The sequence below is a fragment of the Lycorma delicatula genome, chromosome 11 (genome assembly GCF_047948215.1).
Source record: "Lycorma delicatula isolate Av1 chromosome 11, ASM4794821v1, whole genome shotgun sequence".
NCBI lineage: Eukaryota > Metazoa > Arthropoda > Insecta > Hemiptera > Fulgoridae > Lycorma > Lycorma delicatula.
Window position 1 is genome coordinate 68,196,856 of NC_134465.1, and position 27,391 is coordinate 68,224,246.

Consider the following 27,391-nt stretch of genomic DNA (forward strand, 5'->3'; position numbering starts at 1 on the left):
AATATATTCTCCATCCTTTGAAACCAGTCTTCAAAAAAAACTCTGCCATATTTTGTCAAGAAATCTGTGCACACTCATTGTCCTAAGCCCTTGGAGGTTATCATCGCTCATAAAATGTCTGTTCTTTCACCAGATCCTTTCTGTCTGTTCTTCACCAGGAAGAAAAGCATGAAGTCACATGAACCAAGGTCTTAATATGAAGTGTAGAAAGGGTGCTCTAAAAGTTTTATTCCAGTTGGTCAAATACTCAGAGCAAACTTTAGACCAGTGCACTGGAACAGCATTACCATAGTAAAGAAACTATGTTGTCCATCCTTGAACTTGGGCGCAGCTTATTGAGAGCTTCAACAACTTTATGCAGGCATCCCTCTGTTTAACACTTTTGTGTAATGAGTTTCTAACACAACTCACTCTAAAAACTGCTCTCACACACTAAAATAATACAACTACCATTCTCTTCCTCATTAATCTAGATTTTTGAACACCCACACTTTGTGCTGTCCTTGGTGGGACATCACATAATAAAGCCAATGTTCAGCACCCATCGAATACTGTTCACATAGGGAGATTTACCATTTCAAAAATTTTTCAGCATTTCATGGCACCATGAAACACAACATGCCATCTGGTCATCATTATGCAGCACCTAAAGGGTGTAGAGCTTTCTAACTTAAGTTAATCGCACAAAATAGCATAAACTGCTGGTGCACAGAAGCCCAAGGATACCTCTATTTGGTGGTAGGTCTCACCTGTCTGTCTCAAGCATTTTTTGTAACGCAGCAATGTTTCCAACAAACAAAGAAGATATTTTCTTGAGAGATTTGATGAAGGGAAAAACAGAATTAAAACTGGAATTAGCATACAATCTACCAAGAAAATCGTATGTTAAAATATTAATTTATTATCACTTAGCACTTATAATAATAAATAAATACCACAATACCACTGTGGTTTTATGAGCCACCACCCATTGTAAGATTCAAATTATAGAGATAAATAAACCTACACTTCTTTTACAAATTAGTTTAAATTATTTCCATTATATTCACTAACAAAGATTGATGTAAGCCATACTAAAAGCAAATTGTTTCTTTTTCCTTACTTACCTGTATTTGCTTGTGATTTTTATTAATTTTCTTTTTTATTATTGCAAACACCAGAAATTTTTATTTGGACCATATTGTTACATCATCATTAATAATTAACAACAATGCCACATTAAAATTAATCATTAAATAAATTAAACTTACATCAAAATGTTAATGTGTTCTATTACTATGAAAGCTTAGATAAAATTCTTTTTAAAAAATAATTAAATAATGATAAAATGACACAATAATTGTAAACATATCTATACAACTAAAAACTATATGCATTTTGACAACAAAACTGTACAAACACAAAAAAGAGCTGTATTTAATAAGACAGTAAAAAATAAATTTCATTCAAGAACTTGTTCATAACTAAATCAGTTAATAATACCAATCTTTTCATTTTCTTCTTAATTTTACATTAAACTCAAATATTAAAATGTTCTTGTCATAAAACATATAATTTTTGGAACTGGGATAGTCTTCTTCTCAAAATGCCAAAAGAGTTGAAAAAGTCTTTCAATCTGCAAGTTCCGTTAAATTATTCTATTTGAGGATTCATTTATTAAGATTGAAAATTATTAAAATAACGGCTACACTTAATTTTAAATTACCTTACAAAAACTATTTAATCTATAAAATATAATTTTAAGTTTTCCTGGATTCAAGCAGAATTTGTATATCACCACTGCATTGAAATATAAGTAATTTATAAAGAGTAAGCTAAAATAGTTTAACTATATATTTAATAAAAACAGGAATACCTTTTGATATCCATGAACAAGTACAATTCCGAGGGGAGTAGGCACAAGTCTCCGGCTAGACCCAACAGTAACCGTAACATAATTACGCTGGCAAATATTATTAATATGCACCGGTATAGATGCATCTGTACCAATGCCATGTTTCTCCATCAATGTAATAACTTCAGCTTCTGTTAAATAATCTGGTGGTCCTGTTTGACATTCTACCATTTTTACCTAACAAAAGCATGTAAAATTAATAAATAATGATGAAAAACAAATAAGTAACAAAAATAAATAAATAAAAATTTCTTTATATTTCCTTCATCCTTCCTTAATTCATACTAGTCCTTTTTACATTCTGATAAAGATTTCTCACCGTACTCTACTTATTATCCCTTCACCAATCTTCTCATCCTCTCCTACCTCACTAATTTTTATTCATTACATTTTTATTTATTTAAAAAATATAATGCATTTTAGATTTTAGTGTACTTAAAAGATTCAACTAGTAAACACATAGTATTATTACTTTTACTATCTAATTTTAGTTTAAATTAAATCAATTTAATTTTAATTAAATAAATTAATACAGAAACTTACATCTTGTATATTAGCAATTTCTCCTTGTGTAAAATTAGGAACAGTTTCATTTTTTGCAAATGCTTGCCAATGCATAACATTAGTATAACCGGGATCAATGAGTGTTTTCCCATTGCATGAGAATTTTTCTGAACCAACACAAAATGTGACAGTTGTACTTAAATACCTACAATCTTGTGAAACCTGAAAACAAACATGAAATTGCCTTTAATTAAATAATAGTTTTTTTATTATACAACCAGCAAACATTGTAATGAAAAAAGCAAACTTGACACTCTCATTGCTAAGTACACTTCACAACCACTGTAGTGTCTTAATAACCGCTGTTCTAATAACCCTCCATGTCTATATTAACTTTTAGAGAAAAAATTTATTTGACAGAGAATTAAATGCCTGTTCAAGCAGTTGATACACAATGAATTCTTTCAAATTCAACCAGTTCAATAATAATGTTAGCAATGTGCATGTTTTACTACTAAACCTGCATTTATACTTTCCCATCTAGACAGCACTATAGCCTATGTACATGTGTTCGGTGTCGTCCTCTAAATTACCTTATATCTCCATCACTATTGGACCAATTTTGACCAAAATTGGTCAGATTACTTCTATACATGGGGCATTGATGCCATTAAATTTTCAACTTAAAAGGTCAAGGGAGGTAAGGCTGTATAGCAAGGTCACCCTCAGTATCTCAAGATTTTGCCTAATTAAGATCATATTTTTCTTAAACATATTTGTTAACAATTAAAAAAAAATTTGCAAAAAAAATGTTTCTGCAAAATCGCACCCTGCCCCCCAAAATGCTATTGTAGTCGACTGCTATGTTGTGATGCCACAGGTGAGAGGTAGAATTAAATAAATTAATAATATTTTAAGTATAAAAAAGTTGTTTATGCACTTCCTTCAAGAACATTTAAAATACAACATTTGTTGAATGATTTTTTTAGTCAAATCATCTAGTATATCTGACCAAGCTGCAATAATCCACTCATGCATATATATATCAAAGACAGTTATTTAATTTTACTAGAGATGTATTTCATGTATCATGTCGGCCATCCAGTCTGTGCTAACAAAATTTTTTAAATGGTCACTTTACCACAGATATCTAGAGCTTGAAGAATAGACATTATTCCACCAGAAATAATAACCTTACACTTTCTAGCATTCAGTCTTCGCTTTACATCATCGGCCACATGACCCTTAAAACTGTCTGTCACAAGTATGAAAGATTTTCATTAAGCATTTGTCCATGCTACCGGACACATTTACTCCAGTCTAGTATTAATTCATCACTCTCTACCCTTTTTCTTGTGTTCTTATGGTATTATTTGGCTGAAATTCTTCACCTTTCTAAAATGTTTTCTTTTAAAAGTTACATACGAAATACTTTTTCCCCATCCAAAAGTACTGTCAGCATTACCAAGAATCACTGTTTTTTAAAAGCTGGTAGTTCGTTATTTGAACATTTTTTGGATTTTTTGCTGCTGTCAACATTTGAAAGTCACTGGTGTCTGATCAGCATTCCTGATTTTATCTAGGGAACAACTGTTTTTTTTTTTATAAATTCATGATCTATCTTTACAATTTGTTGTTTATCTTTGTACGCTTCTGGTAGCCACGTACTATCGACATTCTTCTTCAGAAAAACCATGTCAGCAAAGCATTCCATGAACAAAGTTAAAACAAACTTTATAATTCATCCCTACTGATATTTAAATCATCTGTGAATTCCACGGCTTTCATCTGTCAAATTTCTGTAGAAATCACATTCCAAATAGTTGCACATTCCATATATGTGCTGCAAGTTTTTCTTTTGTTTCAGATATTTTGAGTTTTTCAACCAAAATGCTCTCTTTGTTTTTATTAGGTACAAGAAATTTATTTTCTTTCTTTTGCCACTCATGAATGCAGGACTTCTATATCAAATTTTCTTCCTGTAGCATGATCTCCATGCTCCATTGTGTAAGCAATAAGAACATGTAACTTTTCTGTAGCAGTGAATGAGCAGTCTTTTTTTTTCATTCATTCTATAATTCTGCTGCACTGAAAACTTTTACTTACTGAACGGTCATTGTAATAATGAAAAATAATTGTAAAATGACACAAATGATTAATAAAATTAATTTTATATGAAATAAGAATACCTATGTGTGAGAGAAATGTAAAGGTCAACTTCCAATAAGTCTGTGCCATGTCATAAATAAGATTTTATTTTTCTAATACTTATAGCCAAATTTTTTTCTATTTACACAATTTTACTTCACTGGATGTAGGTACTTAGTCAAATCAAGGCAGTTTGTATAACAATTCTGTTTGGATTGATTAATAAACATTTCATCAATGTAAAACCTCAAAATCCATGTACTTACGCATAGATACTTTTGCAACAATCATTCTAAACAAAATTGAGTATGTGAGTGTGTGTGTATGCGCACTTGCGCACATGTGTGTGTATTGCGAGGTATATGGGTGTATATAACATAATATATAACACTATGGTTATGGGCTATTTAAAAATATTGTTTCTTTTTCAAGCAAAAAAAGTAAACTCATAATTTTTCAAAACCGATTATTTCTTACATCATAAATCACAAAGAATTATTTAAAAATGTCTTTATTATAATAAAAGTATGCAATTACCAAAATTAAATATATTCAAAAAATTATTTGCTGCATCAATGAGCACTTTTTTATTCCTTAAAATATAACAAAGATACCAATTTTCAGAAAACTTATTTTTGTTTGAATACAAACTAGATTTTATTGACACTGAAAGAAAACTAAAAAATACAATATGTAAACACAGAATGCCTAAATGTCAAACAGGAATTGACAAACACAGAACAAGATCACACAGGAATTTTGTAAGATGAAGCCTAAATTATGTGGTTTTGAATTGCAAAAATAAAGCCATAGCATAACTACAATGTCTATAGTTTAAGCAACCTCTACAAGGTTGACAAATAATTTTTTTATAAATAGTGTTGTTCATTACAAAGTCACTGTGATAAAATGTCTTTATCAGTAAGAGTGAATGTCACCTGGACTTTGGTGTGCTTACTGGTGCATGCAGTTAAGACATTTAACTTAGAAAAAGGAACAAAGACGCAAAGAAAGCCAGAAAGAATTTATTGTTCAGTTCAGTCTGAACCGATTCTCAACTGAAACAGTTTGAACTTCATTTTTGAAATCTGAGTAATTCATAGTCCATTCCTTTAAAAAAGAGATGTTTCTGCAATTTCATGAAGTAGAATCAAGAACTAAAAGGATAAACGTAAGAATAAATAAAATGTCAGTTGGAAATAATAAAATAGATAATAATAATAATAATAATATCATTAAAAATGAAAACAAAAATATAAAATTTAACAATTTAAAAAAAAATGTTCTAGAAAAGTTGGAACAACTAAAACTATGCATTTACAGAAATTTAAATTTAATAATTTTGTTCTTTTAAACAATAAATTTTTATGAAATTACATTAATCAGTAAAATTTTGGAGGTTTAAAAAGTAAAGAGTATATTCTCATTTCTTACCGTAGCTATGAAATGTCTTGTTATATAATCATATATTTTCCATGCGTCTGTATCAAGTTCTTTTTGACTGGCTGGTTTCATGGGTGTTATCGGCGGATGATCACCTGCATCATGACCTTTACGAGGTCGATTAATACCATCCGATAAAATTGACCTCACCTCATTACCCCAATCTGAACTATTCTGTTGCTGACGTAATACACCTCTGAAAAAAAAATCAGAAATTTTTTGTCCATAATAAAATCACAGAATACTACCACGGGTCAATAAGTTTAAGATTTTTTAGAGAACAGAGAAAAGGAATTCTCAGACTGAAGTATATTTACAATATGTGAATGTATTTGCGGAAAAGAATTTGTTCTTTGAAAAGTCTATTCCAAGCTAATAAAAAAAAAAAATCGTTAACAAATTTTCACCTTTTCCATAAACCTTTATATGTAGAAATTCCATTTGATTTAGCTTGCACCATTTTATTTCCTACTGATACTGCTTTTATCCAAATTTTGTCATATAAAAACAAATATAAATACAATATTTACGCTTCCTGTAATCAAGGGTTTAGAGTATTATAAACCTTAGATTTACAAAAACTGTTCCAGTCTATAAAAAAAAAAAATTATGTAAAGCAAAAACTAGAATAAAAGTTATAAAAAAAATTCTAGTTATAAAAAATTGAAAATTCTATAATTCCATATTTAAGAAAAACAAAAAAAAAATTTTTTTTAAATCAATTTTTTTTTTAAATAAGCACCAATAAAATATTTTCTGGGCCATTTGAAATGGGAAGATCCAATTTACACATATAAACAAAACAACTAATTATATTTAAAACCTAATATACATAAAATTTGTTTATCTATCCTGTATGATTTTTTTATCTGCCCTGCCTCATGTCATGAACATCTCCATTCTCTTCAATTTCCCACTGCTAAATTTGAGTTCTTGATAGTTCCCATTAATACACATATTAATACTATATTACATCAGTGTCACACTTAGATGAATTTACTTCATTATTACTTTTGCAGTCTTTTATTCTAAAGTCTGAGAAAATTATAAGAAATGAGAAAAAGTTTAGTGTGATCAAGAAGTATAAAAAATATCAAAGTAAACGTTGCATAAGGTAACCAAAATTTTCTAAAATAAAAAAATTCTAGGAACCAAACAAAATTCATTTAGATTTGATGATTATAAAAAAAAAAAAATTGCAGCTAAATTACAAAATTACCATTACAAAAAGTATAAACAATGTAATACTTACATTAAATCAAAGCTGTCAGGATAATGTGTTGTTTCAGTACGTGGATAACTGATATACCCTTGAGTATACAATTTTTCCGCAACCTGCATAGCATGATGAGGCCCTAAGCCAAGTCCAGAACTCGCAACTCTCATCAGCTCAACGGTGTTCAATGCAATCGGCCGTGATTTCGTCTTCTCTTTCAAAACGACGCTGGAAACTCTGTTCGGCATCGATAACTGAGTATCAGCTGATTTCCAAAAAAACTGCCCATTACCAACTGTTAAAATTTTTTTTTAATTTTTTAACTCAACCAATTAAATTAAACTTAAAAGAAAACTTATACCCCCAATTGAATTTATACCTAATAAATAATAATTATTATTAATTAAAAATTCACTTTTACTCAAAATTCTAATTCATTATAATAATATAATTCACTATTTTATTTATTTATTTATTTTTTTAAACTAACTCATACAATATCGATCATTAGCCAAAACTGCCAGGAGTATGCAATTTTACTATATGGGACAATTGGAACCACATTTTTATTTTTATTTTTCTTCATTACAAGCATGACACATTATTCTTTTATTTTAACGTAATTGTTGAGGTGTTCCAAATTTTCTGGAGCTCTCAGGTCATAGATCAAAAGGAATGTGGTTAACAGTTTAGTCCTAAATTAAAAAAATATCACTTTACTTCCAGTTTTTTCTTATACCATACTCATCATCAATCTTTTTTTAAAAACTTTTTTTCATAACAGATTTTTATTTTATTTCAAATTATATCATAAAATGATGATCTCAATTAATGAAGGAAGATTAACAAAAAAGAAATTCATAATTGCCAGGTATGAAACATAATGCTACAACTGCACTTAAACGTCAGACCATTCATGACAGACTGCCCAAAAATAAGAAACAGGAAAATACGTTTTACTCTTTTTTTCCGTTTTACAAAATTAGATTTCTTTTAATTATTTTTACGCGTAATGCAACCAAAGTTTCCAAGCTTCTACCTCATACTCCGTATATTAAGAACTAAAAATGTAATTTTTTTAAATTTCTAATTGAGAATTTTTTTTAAGATCTGAAAGCAGCTTATTTTTAACATTTTGGCTGCAATTTAGTTAGCATATTGGTGACCTAAGCTCTGCTTCCTAAACTGTTTATGACACATTTTTAGTATTTGACTTTAGCATCACAACTGTGTTGATTATTAAAGATACGCTAACTCCTTTCTTTTTTGTCAACTGCAATTTGGTAAATATCAAATTCTGTTAGGATGTAAGTGCCTAAAAATGACTACCATTTATGCACTGCTTTATGTTATCTGATTTATTGTCTTGTAATATAAGTTTCATAATATTATTTTTTATACATTTCGTTATTACTGCAATTTTATTTATTTATTCATTTGTTTATTGACTTACGCATTTTTTCATATATGAATACTTTTTCACACTATTCTAAAACACGATAGCTTTTTTCAATTTTCTCAATGAACAATAAAGAATTGCAATTCTGTAAGTTCCATCATAATGAAATTATATTTCATAACACACCACAACGCACTTGAAAAATTCAATCTCTTTTCCTTTTAGTATCAGTCCAAAAACAAACACACAACACTTCTCTGTTCAATCTGATCAGTAAATATGCATGGAACTAACCTCACATTAATTTTTGCACAATCAAGATGAATGGTGAAAAGTTTGTGGCATATGAAGCAAGAAATATGTGAGTTTTCATGGATTCCACCTAGCGTCTGACACTGATCATACCAGATGAATTCAATGACATATGTCAGTTCATCATCTGTAGTGGCAGCCAGATACCCGGTATATTTATCACCATGAATATTTTCCCTCCAGATTAAATTTTTAACATCATTAATTGGTGTTAAAATCAATGAATCATATTGATTCTTACATCACCATAAACTTCCCTGAACTGTCAAAACATTTTACATTGGAACATATCTTTTACATTAAGAAAGTGATTAACAGAACTTGGTTCATATCCTTCACAATTGTCTATTTTAACAGAAATAACAAAACACTTTCTAAAACAATGAAACTCATAAAGTTACTGAGGCTGGTGGACCTTCAACTGGCCAAAATAATTGAACTTATGTTAGCTATTTACAATCCTTCTTTTAATAACTTATCAACTAAAATTTGGCAATAAAAAGAAAGTGACCCATGAAAGTTTTATCTGGAATAGGAATTTCATCCAGACTTAAATGTTCTACATAAGTTAGGTGTAAAGATTATACATGATACTTGATTTTATATATGTATTAAATAAGATGGCCAGGCCAGAGTATGTTCAATCCAAATCTCAGTAAACAGTTTATTGGTATATGACAAGAGTTTACCATTTGATAAATTAAATTAAAACAAAATTAATTATTTTTAATGTACATTTTTAGAGTATACACTGGATTGAGAATAAACTACTCATTATGAAGGACAATGATATATGTTGCCAAGAGATTTCACATTTATCTAAAAATACATTATTTTATGTACAATAAATGGCTAACAAGGTGCCCAGTGAAAGTTTCCTTTTTTCATTGAACAATAAAACCTATCCCTAATTGGATTTAGATAAACTCTTTGAAAAAACTCTTTCGAAATTCAAGGAATGTCCACTTAAATAAAATAAATAACACTCATATCAACCAACTGAACAGTTGGTATAGCGCATAGAATGATGGATTCTAGACTAATTCATCTACAGTTTGAATTTGCATTTATTCACTCATCATTTCATCAATTTTTGTTGACCTTATTAAAATACATGTGTAGCATGTCCAAGAATATAATAATACTATAGAATTAACTGCCTCACATAAATGTATAGTAATTTTAATTTGTCAACTTATATAATTAGTTATAAATTAAAACAAATAAAACTTACACAGCTGTAGTATGTTCTCTGACTCTATGAAGAAACATTGTGCTAATATCTTTTTCAAAACACCTAACTCTATTCCAATCAAGATTAACTTCTCTTCCATCAGCAGTTTGAACAGACATCTGCATAAAAATTAAAATAAATTTATTTATACTTAAAAGTTAACACATTTAAACAAAATAAACAGCGAAATATGTCATATAAAATCAAAATTCCTAAAATTAACACTATGGATTCTGACACTGTCCTAGGTAAACTAGGAAACATCTCTTTTCCTCATGAAGCAAGTTAAACTAAATGAATAAGTATTTTTACAGGTCCATATTAAATAAATCATCAACTAAAGGAAAGGTTAGTGAAAGTTATACATATACCAATTCTGTTTAATGGCAATAGAATTCCCAGACCATACGCTAAATCAGGCAATCACAAGTCATATCTGATAAAGTCAATAGTAAAGCCTAGGGAGGTAACTTTTTTTTTAATAAAATTTATATTTACAAATGGAAGCAGACAGCGATTTTTCCCAAAGCTTGCTTCTTGACGCAAGTTATAAAGCACAATTAAAAAGAAACTGAAATAAAGCAATGCCAATAAATTAAAAACTGAACTGTGCTGAACAAAAATAAACAAACTTACTAAAATTCAAACTGATTTAATTAGTAATGGAAAATAATTAATAAATAATATTTATAATTACAAGTAAAACCATTGAAATATTAGAAACATATTGAAAGTATTGATAAATTAATAATTCAAGGGAGCTTTCAAGTTTACTTTTTTATACTTTGTTAAAAAAAAAACAGTATTACTTTGGAACTTTGAAATGATTAACTTGTTTCTATAACACATTTTCTGAGGGATCTTACCATCCTTTCGCAATACAATGAAATAGATTGCAGTCTAAAAATTATCATTCATATCATGAATAAACAAATAAATGTATTTTTTTATTACTACTTTTTGGTTTCTGTGATAAGAAAAATAAAATTTGAATGTCGAAAATGGCAGTAAATTACCTCCTTAAATAACCTGATTATTCCACTACTACTGTAATACGAGATCATTCAAATATGAACCAAACTTTTATTTTCATGGCTTGTATACAAACAGGAATGGACTGATGTGAAGGGATATTGACAGAAAAGATGTGAGAGGGAGCCCATCCGTCTCAGCATTTGCATCTCCCTGATAAGTAGGATGGTCATGTCAGAACAACAGGTTCCATCGTCATTACCATGAAATTTCTCACAAATGAGGGCTTTAAACTCTCCAAAATTCTAACTAAACTGCATGCACAGTTCGGTGATAGAAATCACATACCCAAATCTACAACTGGAAGAACAAACTTAAAAGAGAATGCGAAGCTGTAGAGAACAAGTCACAATAGACTTATAAGAGCACATGTTACAGATAACATCCAATCAATCTTTCTGATTTAATAGAGGACAATATACACCTTACAGTTGACGAGACTACTACAGGAGTGAGTATCAATCTACCAATCATGAAAAAATCCATTCCATTACTACAAAGCTTCTTGAGTTCTACAGTCTGAACAAGGTGGGTTTCAAGACGTTTCACTCAAACTCGAAATAGGCCAAACAGGAAATTTCCTAAAGGCTCCTGAATTGACTTTTAATGATGGGAAATAATCTATTGCAATGAATAGTCACATATGATGAGACATGAGTTCGTCACTACATTCGCAAGAAATCAACAAATACATAGTGGCATAAGAGTGGAGAGCCTTGTCCTGTCAAGGCAAAAATGTATCGATCAGCTGAAAAAGTTCTCACAACCATCTTATCTTTAGGACTGAAAAAGTCTTTATAGCTCATCAATTTTCTCCACAAAAGTCATATTGTTAATACGTCGTACTATTGCCAGCTCTTGGAGAAAGTGAAATCTGTCTACATGAACAAAAGACGTCATCAGACATTAATAGTTATATATGATTCTCCTTTACAGTAATGCCAGACTTCATTAGTCACTAGCATTTCAGCCATAAACTGGGCAAAATTTACTAAGAAAAACTTGCAACATCCCTTCAGACAGTTCAATTTATCCCCCTGTGATTTCTTTTTGTTCGGGCGATTGAAGAAGACACTGAAAGAATACAGATTCCACGACAAAAAAGTATAGAAGTTCATGCACAACTGGCTAGTGACAATTCCTCAAAACTTTTATGATGAAGGGACCCTCCTCAAGCTCCACACACACACGGAAAAATAAATAGAACTACTATATAGAGAAGCAATTAATACATTTTGTATTTTTGCCCAGAACGAATACAAGGGTTGTCTGAAAACTTTTGAGCATAACATAGCGACATATTTTTTCTGTCAAATATAGTTTTATTTTTCAACAATGTCTCCTTTCAAGTTGAAACAGTATTACCAGTGATGCTCTAATCTATTTAACCCTTCCAAATAGTAGCTGGCCTCTTTCTCCATAAAATAAGCATTTATGTAAGCAATAACCTCCTTGTCCAATGAAAATCTCTTTCCACCAAGCGAAACATTAAGGTTAGGAAACAAAAAAGTTGCTTGAGGCCATTACGGTAAATAAAATAAGTGTTCAACAAATTCAAAGTGCAATTTGTGAATTTTAGCTACGGCGACTGTCGAAGTGTGAGCAGGCAATGCGCCAAATTTACTTTTCTTCTTCCAAAAGCACGTTCTTCTTCTACAAATGTGGTCAATTTTTTTGCAATTTCTGCCTTCAGATTGTAAAGTAATGATGCGTAATACTGTCCCGTTATTGTTTTACCTTTATAAAGATAATCTTTAAACAAAATTCCGTTACTATCCCAAAAAACACCTTCCCGGCCGATGGAACTATCTTCGCCTTTTTCAGAGTAGATTCACCCTTTACAGTCCACATTCTGATTGTTTCGTCTCAGGATTACAGTGGTGGATCCACATTTTATCTACAGTTATGAATCGACAAAAAAAAGTGAATTTGTTTTGCTTAATCTTCTCCAGCAGGGCCTTAGAAATCTTCATTCGAATAAGTTTCTGGTTCAAAATGAGCAAATGCAGCACCCAACACGCAGATTGCTTATGCATATCCAATTCTTCAGTTAATATATGAAAAATGTTCTTTCAATATGCCCATAGTCTCTGCCATCTCCCTAACCTTAATTCATCGGTCATCCAGTAGAATTTGGTGAATGTTTTCGATGATATTGGTAGTGATTGCAGTTTTTGGCTATCCCAAACGCTCGTCATCAACCAAGCTCCTATAACCATGTTTAAAATCACCAGCCCACCTATTCACAATGGCAAATGATGGGACAGAGTTCCCGTTAACAGCATCCAACTCGGCTTTAATTTGCGTCTGCGAACTGCCTTTCAAGAATAAGTATTTATTCATGGGACGATATTCAATATTTCCCATTTTCACAAAAACACTCACAATGACTTACTCAAATGATTATCAAACAATAACCGAGTGTCCAAATTGGCTAAAATTTTAGCGAGTACCTTTCAACTGATGCATGAATACATTTCCCTAACATTTGTTGACGAGTACTGCCATCTGCATGTTGAGGCTCAAAACTTCTCAGACAACCATCGTAAATGTTAAAAACATAAGGTTCAAATTTGACTGACCTAATATCTCCAGAAGGTGGCCCTACATCAAGGTACAAAATAGATATAAGGTTCCAATAATCTCAAATGAACATTTAGAAATATCTGAAATGAATCAGTTCCTATTCAGAAAATCCCTACTTATAAAGTTCCACAGTTTGTATATTTCAAACAATTTTGGTTTGTCAATCTGTAAAAATTGTATCCCCTGTCCTCTATTTTGGTTTTCTTAAATAATCATATACCCAATGATAAACATAAATTGTTCAGTCATGTTCAGATGAATTGTTTTGTAATTTATACATGAAAGAGCTATTCTAGAGGTAGAGGATCACAATAATCATGTTGTGCAAATACATTACAAATACATGGAATAATTCAAATACAAGTAGCATAGTTCTCCAGTTAATGCCGTTTGCTGTACTTGATCCCAAATGCATTCTTTCTTCTGTTTATCCCTCGTTACCCCTCTGTATTTGTCTTAAAATTATAAATACAACATTATACCACTATAAAATGTGTTTTTTATATAAGCCCATTTAAAAATAACAAAATATATAAAAATAAAATATGTTAACATAATAACTCATACCTGTAGAATCCAATAAAGTTCTGGTTTAAATGTCTGAATTTCATCATGCCGCTGTACACAAAATCCTAAAGTCGGTGTTTGACAAGGTCCATACGAAATTAACGAAGCATCTAAATCACCATATTTACCCTGTAAATGCATATTAAAAAAGTGATTTAAAATACTACACGATGATGTTGATATAAGGGAAGAGAATTATAAAAACCCTACAGATGAATCTAATATTTCCATAAAATATAAACATCTAATTAATTTAAATAGTAGGCACTGTTTACAATGATCATATTATAACAAATAAAAACTGCTCATAACATCCTAATGTAAAAGTACAAGAAACACCAATATACCAATATAACTGCTACTTATTAAGATTATAATGCCTCACAATATGTTTACGAAAAACTGTAATGTACCAAATGATCTTGCCTAATTACAGAAAACCAGTAATAATATTGTTAACTAGACCCAATAAGCAGTATGACTGACTGTTCAATCTTCAGTCTAAATTTAAAGTCAGAAGATATTTTTAAGTAATTATTTTTAATTCTTTTTTCCATATTTTTTTTTAACTATAATTTAATGACACCCCAAAAAAATTATTTGTCATTTTTCCTAGCATTGTAAGTATTCTAGTTAGTTACCTGTAATAATCATAAACAAAATTGATTCAATTAAACATTAAAATTGTATTTATATATATATATATATATATATATAGACTTATCAGATTATAGGCCATGAAAAAAAAAATAGTTTATCTAATAGTCCTAATTTTCTTTAAAAAAGTCCCTCTTTTGACTCCACACATTTAACCCAGCGTTCCTTACATTACTGGGAACATTTTTTGTACTCCTCTTTTTAAACAGCTACAACCATTATTCAGCCATTACATCAGAATCTTGGGGAAAAATAAAAAATCATAAGAAGCTACGTTTAATGAATAGAGCATGGCCAATTTGAGTAATTCTGTGCTTAACAAAGAGATTCTGGATTAAACATGATGACGGGTTACTCGGTCTTGCAACTGCCACTGTGGGATTCTTACAGAAATGGTCTCTTGAAGAAACTTCAGATAATATTGTTTGTCAAGGTTGAATTTATTTTGGCCTTCTTATGCATATTTGTAATGCAGAACTTCATAGCAGTTGAAAAAACTATCACCACTTTCACATAAATTCTCATTTGTCTTGCTTTCTTTAGCCATGGGGTTGATGGTGACTTTAACAGTAAAAACTGAGGTTTAGTTTCTCGGTTATAACACCAGTTATCATGATCTTAAGGAAGTTAGAATCATCTCTGGCATATTCCAACATGTCCTGTACAATATAAAAATGAACTTCTTGTTCAATCAAATGTAGCTTTGGCACAAAGTTCCTCTCTAAGGATACCTATATCATCTGATAAAAGCATACTATGGGACCACTACTAATCCCAGAGTCATTTCTAATTCCTAATATCAAATGACTACATGCAGGTAGTCTAATTTTTGGAAGTATAGTTAGTTTTCATGCAGATTGGAAAGAATATTTCAGATGCAGGTGAAGGGACAGGTGATGGAATAAACTATACAGTTGATAAGTGGGGTAATCTACACACAACTGATTGATTGATGACAACCAATCATTTTCTTATAAGTCATAACAGTAAATTCCTCTTCCTTCCTGTATAATATCTGTTACACATGCTTTCCAACACCAACAAGTACAAAAATGCAGACAAAATGCTTACCCAACTATGCTTACAAAATTTAAACTAAATTATACTAGTACTCAGCCAAATTTTACCGCTCACATTCAAATACATTTCAAGAAAAAAAAAATATGGACAAACATTTTTGAACAGAACTCTTACGTTTATTTGCATTTTCAGAATTACTTAAAACTCAGACATTTTTAATTTAGCAACTGATAATATCATATAAGATAGTTAGCCAATAAATAGGCAAACAACTTGTATTATATCGAGATCTGTTATGTCCTTCAAAGTACATATACACTAATAACAGTACAATTTGAAGCAAAACAATGTATATTCAATTATAGATTGTTATAGAATAATAAAATGCCAATCTATGAGAATAAAAATTTTCTTTTCATATTACCTGAAAAAACTTAGTTTGATAGCGTGTAAAAGCACATCCAATTCTAAGATCAAGCTCTTGTCTTGCATCAACACTTCTAGCTTCATTTTCATTCGGTTTACCAAGATTTTGCATCGCTGCCTTAATATCTTTTTCAGTAATTGCTGAGAAATGTGCTCTATATACTACCTGAAAAATATACTAAAAAGTGTAAAAATTGTCTACAAGAGCTAAAAGTATACACAAAAAAAAAAGAAATTTACATCAAATCTTTAACAAAATTTTTTGAGAAATACAGTTCTGTAGTAGAAGTGGGAGTTAGAATTATTAGAATAGTATTCTATTTTTCTAGTTATCAAGTAAAACAAAATTAATATCAACTTTTTACACCAAAAAAAAAACCTTTAAGAAAATGGTTAATTAGTTAAAAATAAAAAATTATGTAATCTGGAGGTTTCTTTGGTTTTTAAGAAGTATTCATATGTGTAACAACATTTTTTGGTTTAAACCAACCTGATAAAATATGATTTCTTTACAGAAATCATATTTTATCAGGTTGGTTAAATTAAATAAATACTTACGTATTTAGGTATTACACGTATTTAATGTTTATTTCAAATCAAATTCCAAATTTATAGATTTTTGGTGTTTCTGAATAACTTAAATTAAAAAAAAAAACAATTGTTTAAATTTTCAAAAAATTACAATAAATACACTTTTAGTGTAATTTTCTGGTATTTAAACCCAATAACCAAAATTATGAATTGTTTATTTTTCATATTTTTATGTAAAAATATTTCTAATTTTATGACAGCTAAATAAATGTTTAAAAAAATCTGATTATTTCTATACTTTAGTAGGACTTAATGAAAGTTGAACAGTGGGACTATTGTTTTGGGTTTTAGTTCTTTTCCTAATTATATTATTTTAAACGATGCTGATTCATATTTTTTTTTATTAAATATAAAATTATTTGTTTGATATATTTAAATTTTTTTTACATTTAATTTTTAAAGTCAAGATGCTCAACAAAATAAAACAATAACCAAAATGTTTAATTAGTATATTAGCATCACAATTTCAAAAAAAATTTTTTTGATTTTTTGAAAATTTGGAGCTCATGCATCAGAAGGCTTTTTTTTAATGATGAAAATATAAACTAACACTGATTTTACATAAATGAAAATCAACATTTAAAAAGCATTTTTTAATTTGTTCAATCTGGGAGGGAGGTATTGAGTGATTTTAGTGACTTTACTGTTTAATAAATATGTTTTGAGCAATAAAATTTGAAATTGCTAAAAAAAATCATTCTGGGGCTCTCATATTCAAGGGCAAGGTAAAATTTTCATTCAAATAAAATTAATTTTAAATAAAGTGGTGATAATAAATTTAAAAAAGAACTTTTAAAAATATAAAGTAAGCCGTAATTACATAAACTAAATTATAATTTTCTAAAGGGGGTGAAAATTTTAGGCTAATTTCTTTTTTCGTATTAATAAGGGCTATCAAAAATTTAAGAATTTTACATTTCAAATGCAACTTGCAAGTTGGATTTAAACTTTTAAATAATTTTTTTAAAAATTAAAAAAATATATTTTTTGTTACTACAGAACATTGGAGGGGTATGGGGAAAAGATTTTATATTGGTTTGATGGCCTATCGATATAGAACATACAGATGTAAAAAATTCCCATTAACTCCTTTTCTGGAGCAAGCTGTAATTAAAAAAAAAAAATATATAATCATTTTTTGGGAAAGGGGTGAACATTAAATAAAATTTTCTGGTAATTTGTGATCTTGATAAAAAAAATGTTAACTTTAGTAACAAAATTTTTTGCTTAAGTGTCCCCAGTAAAGATTTGAAATCTTATTTCGGCCAAAACACCTCTATTCCTTTTCCCATTTTTGCAAAAATTTAATACATTTTTTCTCTCTGAAGTTTATCTACGAAGTTTGATGAAAATTGGTCAGTGAAGTACAATCATAAGATCAAATACAGGCCAACATAAATATGAAACCGGAATTTTTTATAGAAAAAACACATTCATTGTATGAAAATGATAAAGAATATTTTATTCAAAATATTATCCATCGCTAGCAATACATTTTCCCATCTCAGACAATTTATGAATGCCACAAAAAACTGCTCTTTTGAGGCAAACCAGCCATCAAGCCATTTTCATAACAAGTGAAGTGCTGATCAGCAAGTGCGTGTCCCATCGATGCAAATAAATAATAGTCGGACGGAGCCAAGTCTAGCGAGTAAGCTGCATGCAAAAGTATTTTCCAACTGAATGCCTCAATCATTTCCTTGGCCAGTATTGCTGCATGTGATGGTGCATTATCATGAAGCAAAATCACTTTGTGTTGCCTTTTTTGATATTCTGGTTGTTTTTCACGCAGGTTGATTCAAATTGATCATTTGTTGTCGATAGCATTCAGTATTAACGGTTTCGCCAGGTTTCAGAGGCTTATAATAGATCACATCCTTCTGATCCCACCAAACACAGAGCATTGTCTTCTTTCCATAGCCTTGAAATCAATGTTGATGGTTCGCCTGGAGTTACCCATAATCTTTTATGCTTACAATTCTCAAAATATATACACTTTTTATCACCAGTCACAATTCGATGGAGAACTGACTTTCTTTTCTACCCGGCGAGCAGCATTTCACAAGTGGTTTTTCAGTTTTCTTGCTGTCTTTCATTCAGTTCATGAGGAACCCATTTTCCCATCTTCTGGATCTTTCCGATGGCTTTCAAACGTAAGGGAGACAGCTTCTTGGGCTATATTTAATTGATCTGCGAGTTGTTGCATTTGAGCTCCATCCTCATTCGACAATACTTGTAATTCGCTGACTTCAAACCTTTTTTGGTGGTCTTCCACGTTCTTCATTCTCATGTCAAAATCACCACTTTTGAATTTTTTTTTAAACCACTCAAAGCACTGTGTATACCAAGAGCATGCTCACTGTACGCTTCGACAAGCATTCGATGCGATTCTGCAGCAGTTTTATTTAAATGGTAACAGAAAATCAATGCTGTCCACAAATCGTAGATTTACAATTTATTTAAATCTCTAGTTTATTAAATTTTTTTAAATGTCCCTATAAGACACAAAACTTAAAAAATACCTTTTTAAGGTAATACCTTAAATACCTTCTTTTTTTTGACTGATTTATATAGTTTCCAGTTATAACTAAAGCAACATATATCAGTAAAACCAGGAAAGTAATAATGAAGCCATTTGAGCTGATATTCAGATTCAGTATCTGAAACACATATGAATCAAGCAACCAAACTCAAGCATTTGTTAAATCTTTGTTGACCAATATAATTATTTTTAAATAGATAGTTATAAGAAATTGACACTGCATCAATATAAACTCATATTAATACAATATATAACTCATATTAATGTTTCTCCAGTAACAACTAATTTAAATAAAACTAAACAAAAAATGAAGATAATTTTTTATTTTATGAAAATTATTTACATGTGTAAAAAATAAGCATATCAAAATTAAAAAAACAATAACATTTTGAAAAATTTAGCTTTTAAATTTTATGAATTTGCTTATAACTATGAAGATGATGCAAATTTATATAAATATTCACTTTCATAAATACAAATGAACTTGATTCAATACATTACATCATCATTGTAAGGTGACCGCCTCATTGAATTCTGTACAGCATTCATAACTTCATAACAAATATTCTCTCCTTCTTTATCACAATCCAACCACAATACTAAATAATCACAGCCACGAGCTTCTTGTGCTAAGAACTGTGGCATTCTTAATTTTGGTACAGCTTCTTTTTTTTCTGTGGGACATGTAAACAATTCAACCTGAAAAATAAAAAATTCTTATTTCAACAGAATTTTGAAATAAATCCCATTTTTCAGTTGTTGGTATTTTATTCACTGCAGCAATTTTTACGCATTTATATAAACAAATTTTGTTGCTTAATCGCAAACATCTATTTTTACTGTAATTAAAAGTTATAAACAACCTGTCATTATAAGCTATAGTTTATTGAATAATCTGAAATACAAGTTTTCTCAAAAATAACAAATTGTTTTCAAGAATAACAAGTATTTCAAACAAACATTTATTACTGGGACAATTTAAAAACAATACTTCATGTACCCTTTTATTCAGTGGAACAATATACTAACAACACATCGGCTCATAGTGTCTATTAAAAACAGGCTGAATAAAAGAACACACATGTATTATTCAGTCCCATAAGTGATACTTTCATTAAGTTTCACTCCAAGGACTAACTGTACAAATGAACATCATTACTCTCAGAGATTCAACTGGTGCTTTTCATACTCCAGTTGTTTTACATGTACCACAGTCAAAAAAAAAAATATATTGAGAAAAATAATATATTCAACAGCTCAAAGCAAAGATTTTACTCAGCTCAAAATTCAAAAAAATTTATTTGAAGAAAATTAAGCAATTTGAAGATGGATTCAAATCTGCTTAATTCTTATCCCTGACATTTTTTTGTAAAATACATATCCAGAAAATAAATATATAAAACTGTTTCCTCAAGATAGAGAAGAGCTCCAATTTATAATAACAGAAATTGTTAACATTTGGAAAAATAGTATTCTTCAGGCCACTTGAGATTGTCCAATCCTGATATTAGTGAATGCAAACTTGGCATTGTTTTAGTATAGCAGTGTCACAGAGGCTGCAATTATTTGGAGAAAGGTTTCACCATATAGCATGAACTTAGGGTCTGAAATACCGCTGGTGGTTTGGCAACATTCACCAGCATGGCTGATGGAAAGAAGCAATCCGATGGTATTAACACTGTTATCGCTGAAGATCTCCCTGGTAGAGTTTCAAATTAGTTAGTAGTTGATAGTTGCATAAATAATCACCATCTGACAGTTTTTGAATTAAATGATGGACTCTGTGAGATCTATAGAGGTAGAGTTAACGTCCCTAAGTTTACAGAACGCGTTTTGTTCACTTCCTGCACAGAAGAGCATACTAACCGAACATTTACATTCTTTTGCTTCAATATTAGGTCAGAGCCTAGATAAGCGAAAAATTGAAGAGCTAGCACAGAAAATTTCTTTGGCTATAATTCAGAGTACAGAAAAGCAGGCCAAAAGTTCAGATCATGAAGCATGATGGACTCAGAAATCGACTTCAAGAAATAGAAGGTGAATTGGCTAAAACATAGCACTCAAACCCAGTCTTACCAACTGCCCAGTATCAAAGAGATAAGTGATTATTTTATTAGTACAGTTCTTCTAAACACGGTCTGTTGTCAAGGAGCACAGAAGTGAAGATCCATAGGGAGTTGTAGATAGGTTATTATAACACAAGTGAAAGATATTCTTCTGCCCGTTCTCTCGACTCAGTATAGTGCAGCCTTCAACAAAGAACACATAAACTACTCTAATGAATGATCAGCTGCCTAATAATAATGAAGCAAATGAAATCATACCAGTATGTCCAAGGTAAATTGCAAGATTCAAAGTGGAGAGTAGGTCTTCAGAGATCAAAGTGGAAATCACACAGGTAAAACAGTCTTGGGACTCTTTTACCTGGGCTATACCAATATAGCCAAGGGGACTCAGCAGAATTATGTGCCTGCTAACTCAAGAGTTTATGTCAAAATATTGACTAGGATTTTTAACAGAATGCTCAAAGGTTATTTTTATCAACTGTTGTTAATGTAGAAACAAAATTTTTCCTGTTTGAATAGCATTAAAAATAAAATAAAATTATTAAAATAAGAAAACAAGTAATCAACAGAAATAAAAAATACTACATCAATTTAATTAACATTAAATACAAATAAAAATAAATACTTACAGGATCAACTCTGTCCCAATTATTATATTTTCCAATAAAATCTAAACTCATAACATGACCACAAACTGATATCATTTTGAAATTGACCATCTCATTTTTAAACTGACCATTCCATTCATGAACAGAACATGCACCATTATTTCCTTCAACATAAAAATAAATATAAAAATGTAACAAAGAAATATACAATAAATGTACAATAGAATCACTGATTAATCTACTATGCCTCTAAAATAATTAATAGTAATTTAGCTACAGAAAAGACAAGAAATTTCAAAACACTGCAAATCCCTTATCATCATGATGGAATTGTAATAACTAACTTTTTATCAAGAAACCCCAACTCATTTGACCCTGATCAGGATTGGGATTTATTCATATACATTATATAAGTTCAATTCTACATTACCAAGCAAAAAGCTTCAAAATTCAGGTGATAAAATAATACTGACAAAATTATTAATATAATGCTACTTTCTTAAAGCTCAATTTGTGCAGTTTAGTCAACACAAAAAAACTGGTCTAGTCCAGGAGATCCAGTACAAGGTAATTTTGTAATTAGGATGTTTTAAAATATAATGATGATTACAAAGTTATGAGAGGGGTATTCAAACAAATTTCAATTTGACATGCCTACTATTCATCATTATTAACTTCCAGATAAAGCATATTCTCCTATAAATAAGATCATCAGCAATTGAAGAAAAATCAGTACACAAAGTAACAATTCTATTAGAGTAGCAACCAGATGTCCAAAATGGTATGCTAAACATTTCCACAATTAACAGCAAATTTGTACTAAATTATTAGGTTATCAGCCAAAAAAAAAAAATTATTTAAATCATATGAGTTAAAATCTTGTAATCCTATAAAAATTAAGCATCTTCTCCCTGAGAATTTTATTTAGAACAATAATTAAACTGAAGATAATAAATCTTATGACTAATTGAAATTTTAAAAAGTGGATTTTAACTGAATGAATAGACAAAATTCAGTACATAAAATCAAACAATAATTTCTACACACAGCTTGGACAACGTTTCATAGTAACCAGATGTTTGCGAGATGTAAGGTTATATCTCCCGGAGGTTACATCTCACCAGCAGAAAGGTTTTTCTGCTGGAATAGTACATAATTTTCTCTAAACCAGTTACTTCAAAATAGTATTTTAATAAAATTCAGATATTTTTATAAATATCTGTGTATTAAGAAGTTTTAAGATGTGAATACTACACAATAATACTAGACTTTTACCAAACCCTTAGAATACTGCACAATATTACTTCATTTTTACTGACACCCTTAGGTTTAGTTTTCCAAACCAACATTTTTTTTTCTAATTCAGCTGATATACTTTGACTAGCAAAAAACTTCAAACATATTGATGATAAATAATAAACACAAATTGAAGAATCACATAACAAAAAAAGGAAGTCATCCATTAATTTTATGCTATAAAAAAAATTTGTTTATACTATTTATTTACAGATTTTTTTTAATGTCAAGAATATAACCATCAAAGTTTGTTTAGATACAATATAAACAGTAAAGGATAAAATTTTGACTAAATTATTATTTTGTATAGGTGTATAACTTAATATTTTTATTCACTGTATGTATAATGTGGATAAATGAATATTAAAACATTTTATGGACATACCCTAATCAATAAATTTTCTGTTAATATGAAAGGTTTATTTTTGTTCATGACAATTTTTCTATTGTTGCAGGAAAATTCACAGAACTGTGGAAATATTCAATAGTGGAAAGGACACAGATTGGATACCAGATTTTACTTAAAGTTTATTATAATTCTATACATTAACTCTTTTTCTCAACTCTATTCTGACAATAAAAACTTCCAAGGTCAAACTAACAACAAAAACTGGCAATACAAATCATAATTTTCATTAACAGGTACATTCTATGGTAACAAACATGTAATAAGATAAACCCTGAGGAAAGATTAATTAAAAACTTGTGAGCGTACAAATTCTATCCGAAATGTTTCGGTTATAAAGATAATATCAAATTCATTAAACTGGTTCAGGCCAGTGCGGGTGGTACTACACACGCAATTACAGAATGCAAAATTAAAACTTGACAAAAAAAACGAACAGCCAGAAGATGACCCTAACTAAGCAGAATAAGGGACCAGTAAGAAAAACATATCAATAGCACAAAACTACGCTTAACTTCAACTAATATAGATTACCTTTCTTTGATGTATTCCTGCCGTTACTTAATATATTTGCTAAGGAAGCAGCCAGAGATGGTTTTTCGGCAACCATCAAAGCAGTTTTCATGTTGAAATAAATTATAAGTACACAATATTACCTAGCTAACAAAATTAAAAATCCAAGTATGTTTTACGTTCGGAAGTAAGTTTTAGATCAAATGTTTTTAAAACTGATACAAACTTCAAGTAGAAAACAACAGAACATCGTGTACACCATTACTCGTCGCCATCTTAATACGGTACAATGTTTAGATTAGCAAATGAATATTCGATAGAAATCGAATTTCTAACATCTGAATTATCGAATGGTGTAGATATGTTCTACTATGATCTTTTACATAACGGTTGACGATTATATTAATTAAAAATTTACTTCAACGAAATTATAAATATAGTATAGTATATATGTTTTTAAATTACATCTGAACCAACTGGTCAGGAATCAAATTCTCCAATCCTTCTTATATTTTATATTATTATCAAACAATTAGAAGTTTATCATAATTAACTTCTTAGTTTTGTTATACTTGATTTTTACATCAGGAATCATAGCACCAGTTAGCACTGATGAGGAGGCTCGGCTCCTCTGTGCTTAATTTTCTTACTACTAATCCTTTACTTCTTTGCCGGATTACAATGATAGGAGACTCGTTATTGAATGGGGTTGCGCATAGCTTAACTAAAATAAACGATTATTCTGATTGTGACTCGATTCCTGCATTAAAAATCGTTCAGCAAAGCGAGCCATAATATCTGTTGCTTCTACCAACACTAAGTTAGTAACAGTATATCAATCCCACCCCTCCTTGAACAGAGTTATCAGCGTATATTAAAGCAAACATACAACTAGTGGGGCCACTTGACTTCCCCTGCTTGCTTTTGTTTAATGGACAACAAAAAACCTCTGGATGAGACTAATTTGCCAGAGAGTCTCTTTATTTGCTTCATTTATACCAAAAGTGAAGCTTCTGGTGTCATCTGATTCCAACTCTTTGAGGTTGGAGTAAATTTTGTTGTTCTGTTGGGTATTCACAGCCTCTTTCCCTAGATATAAGATCCATTACTGAGGAACATACTTTGTAAACAATACCCTTGCAGTCACTTCATATTTGAACACTGATCTGTTGCTGCAGAGGCGTTTCCAAATCCAGCATACCGCAGCTGTCTAGTAAAGTTAAATGTTATTTGATTCACTCTCGTGTTCCAAAGGATGATTTTAGTGCCTGCAGCAGTTCACTGGTCCTGCTTTTTATAGTGGAGCTAGATTTTAAGAACTTTGTTAAGTTTGGCATTTCTAAATTCTTTGAAGATTAGAATGGGGTGGTACACTGTTTAATATACGTTTAACATGGTCAACTTTTTCTTTCTGTCATGGTTCATGATCCAATTATCTGTCTGTCTGGCCTCTGATTATTTTTCCTGTATGAATTATCTTCCAGGTAAGTGATAACTGTTCAAAGTAATTCAAATCATCCATGAGATTCATAGACCAAGAAAAGCATTGCAGGTGTTTTTGAATACAAATTAGAGAATCATATGAAAATTTATTTAAATTTAAAAGGATACTAGCAGTTCTGTCTACATTAAAAATTCTCTAAATGATTTTTAGTCATAAAAAAAAATTCTCTTCTCCGTATGTGGTCATGACAACATAAAAAATAAAAAAAGCTACTCTTCTTTCTCAATCAAAATAATCTGTTAGAGAAAACAATCTACCTTATGGTTTAAAGTGAAATATAAACATCTTAAGTTATAAATGATATAATAAATTTAAAATTGTAAAAAACAAATCTTTGCTCAAAAGTCTTCAGTTAATTAAATGAATTTCTTGTTTGACAGACATTGTTACAGAATATGAATTACAATGCAATGATAGTCATCGCTGAATTTTGTAATAAGTACTTATGTAATATGTGAAAGATTTATTTATGTTGATAATTTATTTTATCATAATTTTTTAATTTATATTTATTTGGTGATAATTTGTTTCTGTTTGTTAACAGTAAAACAATGAAATTCTAGATTACTTAAGTAAAATTTAATTAAATTAAAATTAGATCAATATCTGTTAATAAATTGTTTATTTACCTAAATTTTAGCACTTTATAAAATATTGTTTTTTAAATCAGTGACAAGACAAAAACATCAACAATCAAATTAAATTTGTAAAGAGTTAATTTGCCAGAAAATCATTATTTCACATGAAATATTGCTGTTCTGTTGTGTATTCACAGCCTTGTAAAACATCTTCTTGTGAGCCAGGATCCACAAGTAACTCGATTGTGAACTGTTCACTTCCAGTCAACCAGTGGAGATGTTTCTTTCTTATTATACTGCTGATTGTTTGGTGCGAGGTGGATGATTTGAGCTCACCAAAAGTATCACAGTTTTCCTCCCATATGCCCATTTAGGTTGATAGTGCAGTATAGAACTCGTGATGTTTTTGGTTTTACAATAATTTATATTGTTTGTAGATTTTCTCAAAGAAGATTGATGCATCCTGACCTAGAAGAGTATCACAGCAGATTGCTCTTTTTTATTAGATAGCCGCAATGAAAATACTTTTTACTACTTTTGAAAATACTTTTGCTGTTCATATATTATAATGACTATCTACAGTAATAGATGGTATTTATCAGCAAACTTACTGAATACTACCCATCCCCAATTGGCCAGTTGTCATGTATTATCTTTTAATAAAGTATATATATATTTTTTCAGTTGAGAAAATATTAATAGTTAAAAGTATGTAACTGCTAAGTATAGTTACTTCTGAAAATACTTTTATTATTCTCTCTTTTGGTGGTAGCGGAAGATGGTTGATTTTTCAAGGCCTCTTTGCCACCATAGTCAATTAATTGTCAAATGAAGCTGACAGGAGAACAG

The 27,391-nt window shown here is 29.9% G+C and overlaps 1 protein-coding gene across 1 annotated transcript in view; it reads right to left on the bottom strand.

Annotated features, from left to right (window-relative positions):
• Window positions 1-24,740, bottom strand: part of Top3beta (DNA topoisomerase 3-beta) — a 44,449-nt gene extending 19,709 nt beyond the window's left edge. The window contains exons 1-10 of the mRNA XM_075378235.1: window positions 24,482-24,740; window positions 22,267-22,409; window positions 20,073-20,270; window positions 16,437-16,604; window positions 14,336-14,464; window positions 10,151-10,269; window positions 7,242-7,442; window positions 5,981-6,185; window positions 2,438-2,620; window positions 1,856-2,071 (exon numbers count right to left, since the gene is read on the bottom strand). Coding sequence (XP_075234350.1) covers window positions 1,856-2,071; window positions 2,438-2,620; window positions 5,981-6,185; window positions 7,242-7,442; window positions 10,151-10,269; window positions 14,336-14,464; window positions 16,437-16,604; window positions 20,073-20,270; window positions 22,267-22,409; window positions 24,482-24,572 — 1,653 coding nt within the window. The 5' untranslated portion in view covers window positions 24,573-24,740. The remainder of the gene's footprint in view (window positions 1-1,855; window positions 2,072-2,437; window positions 2,621-5,980; window positions 6,186-7,241; window positions 7,443-10,150; window positions 10,270-14,335; window positions 14,465-16,436; window positions 16,605-20,072; window positions 20,271-22,266; window positions 22,410-24,481) is intronic.
• Window positions 24,741-27,391: the final 2,651 nt, after the last annotated feature.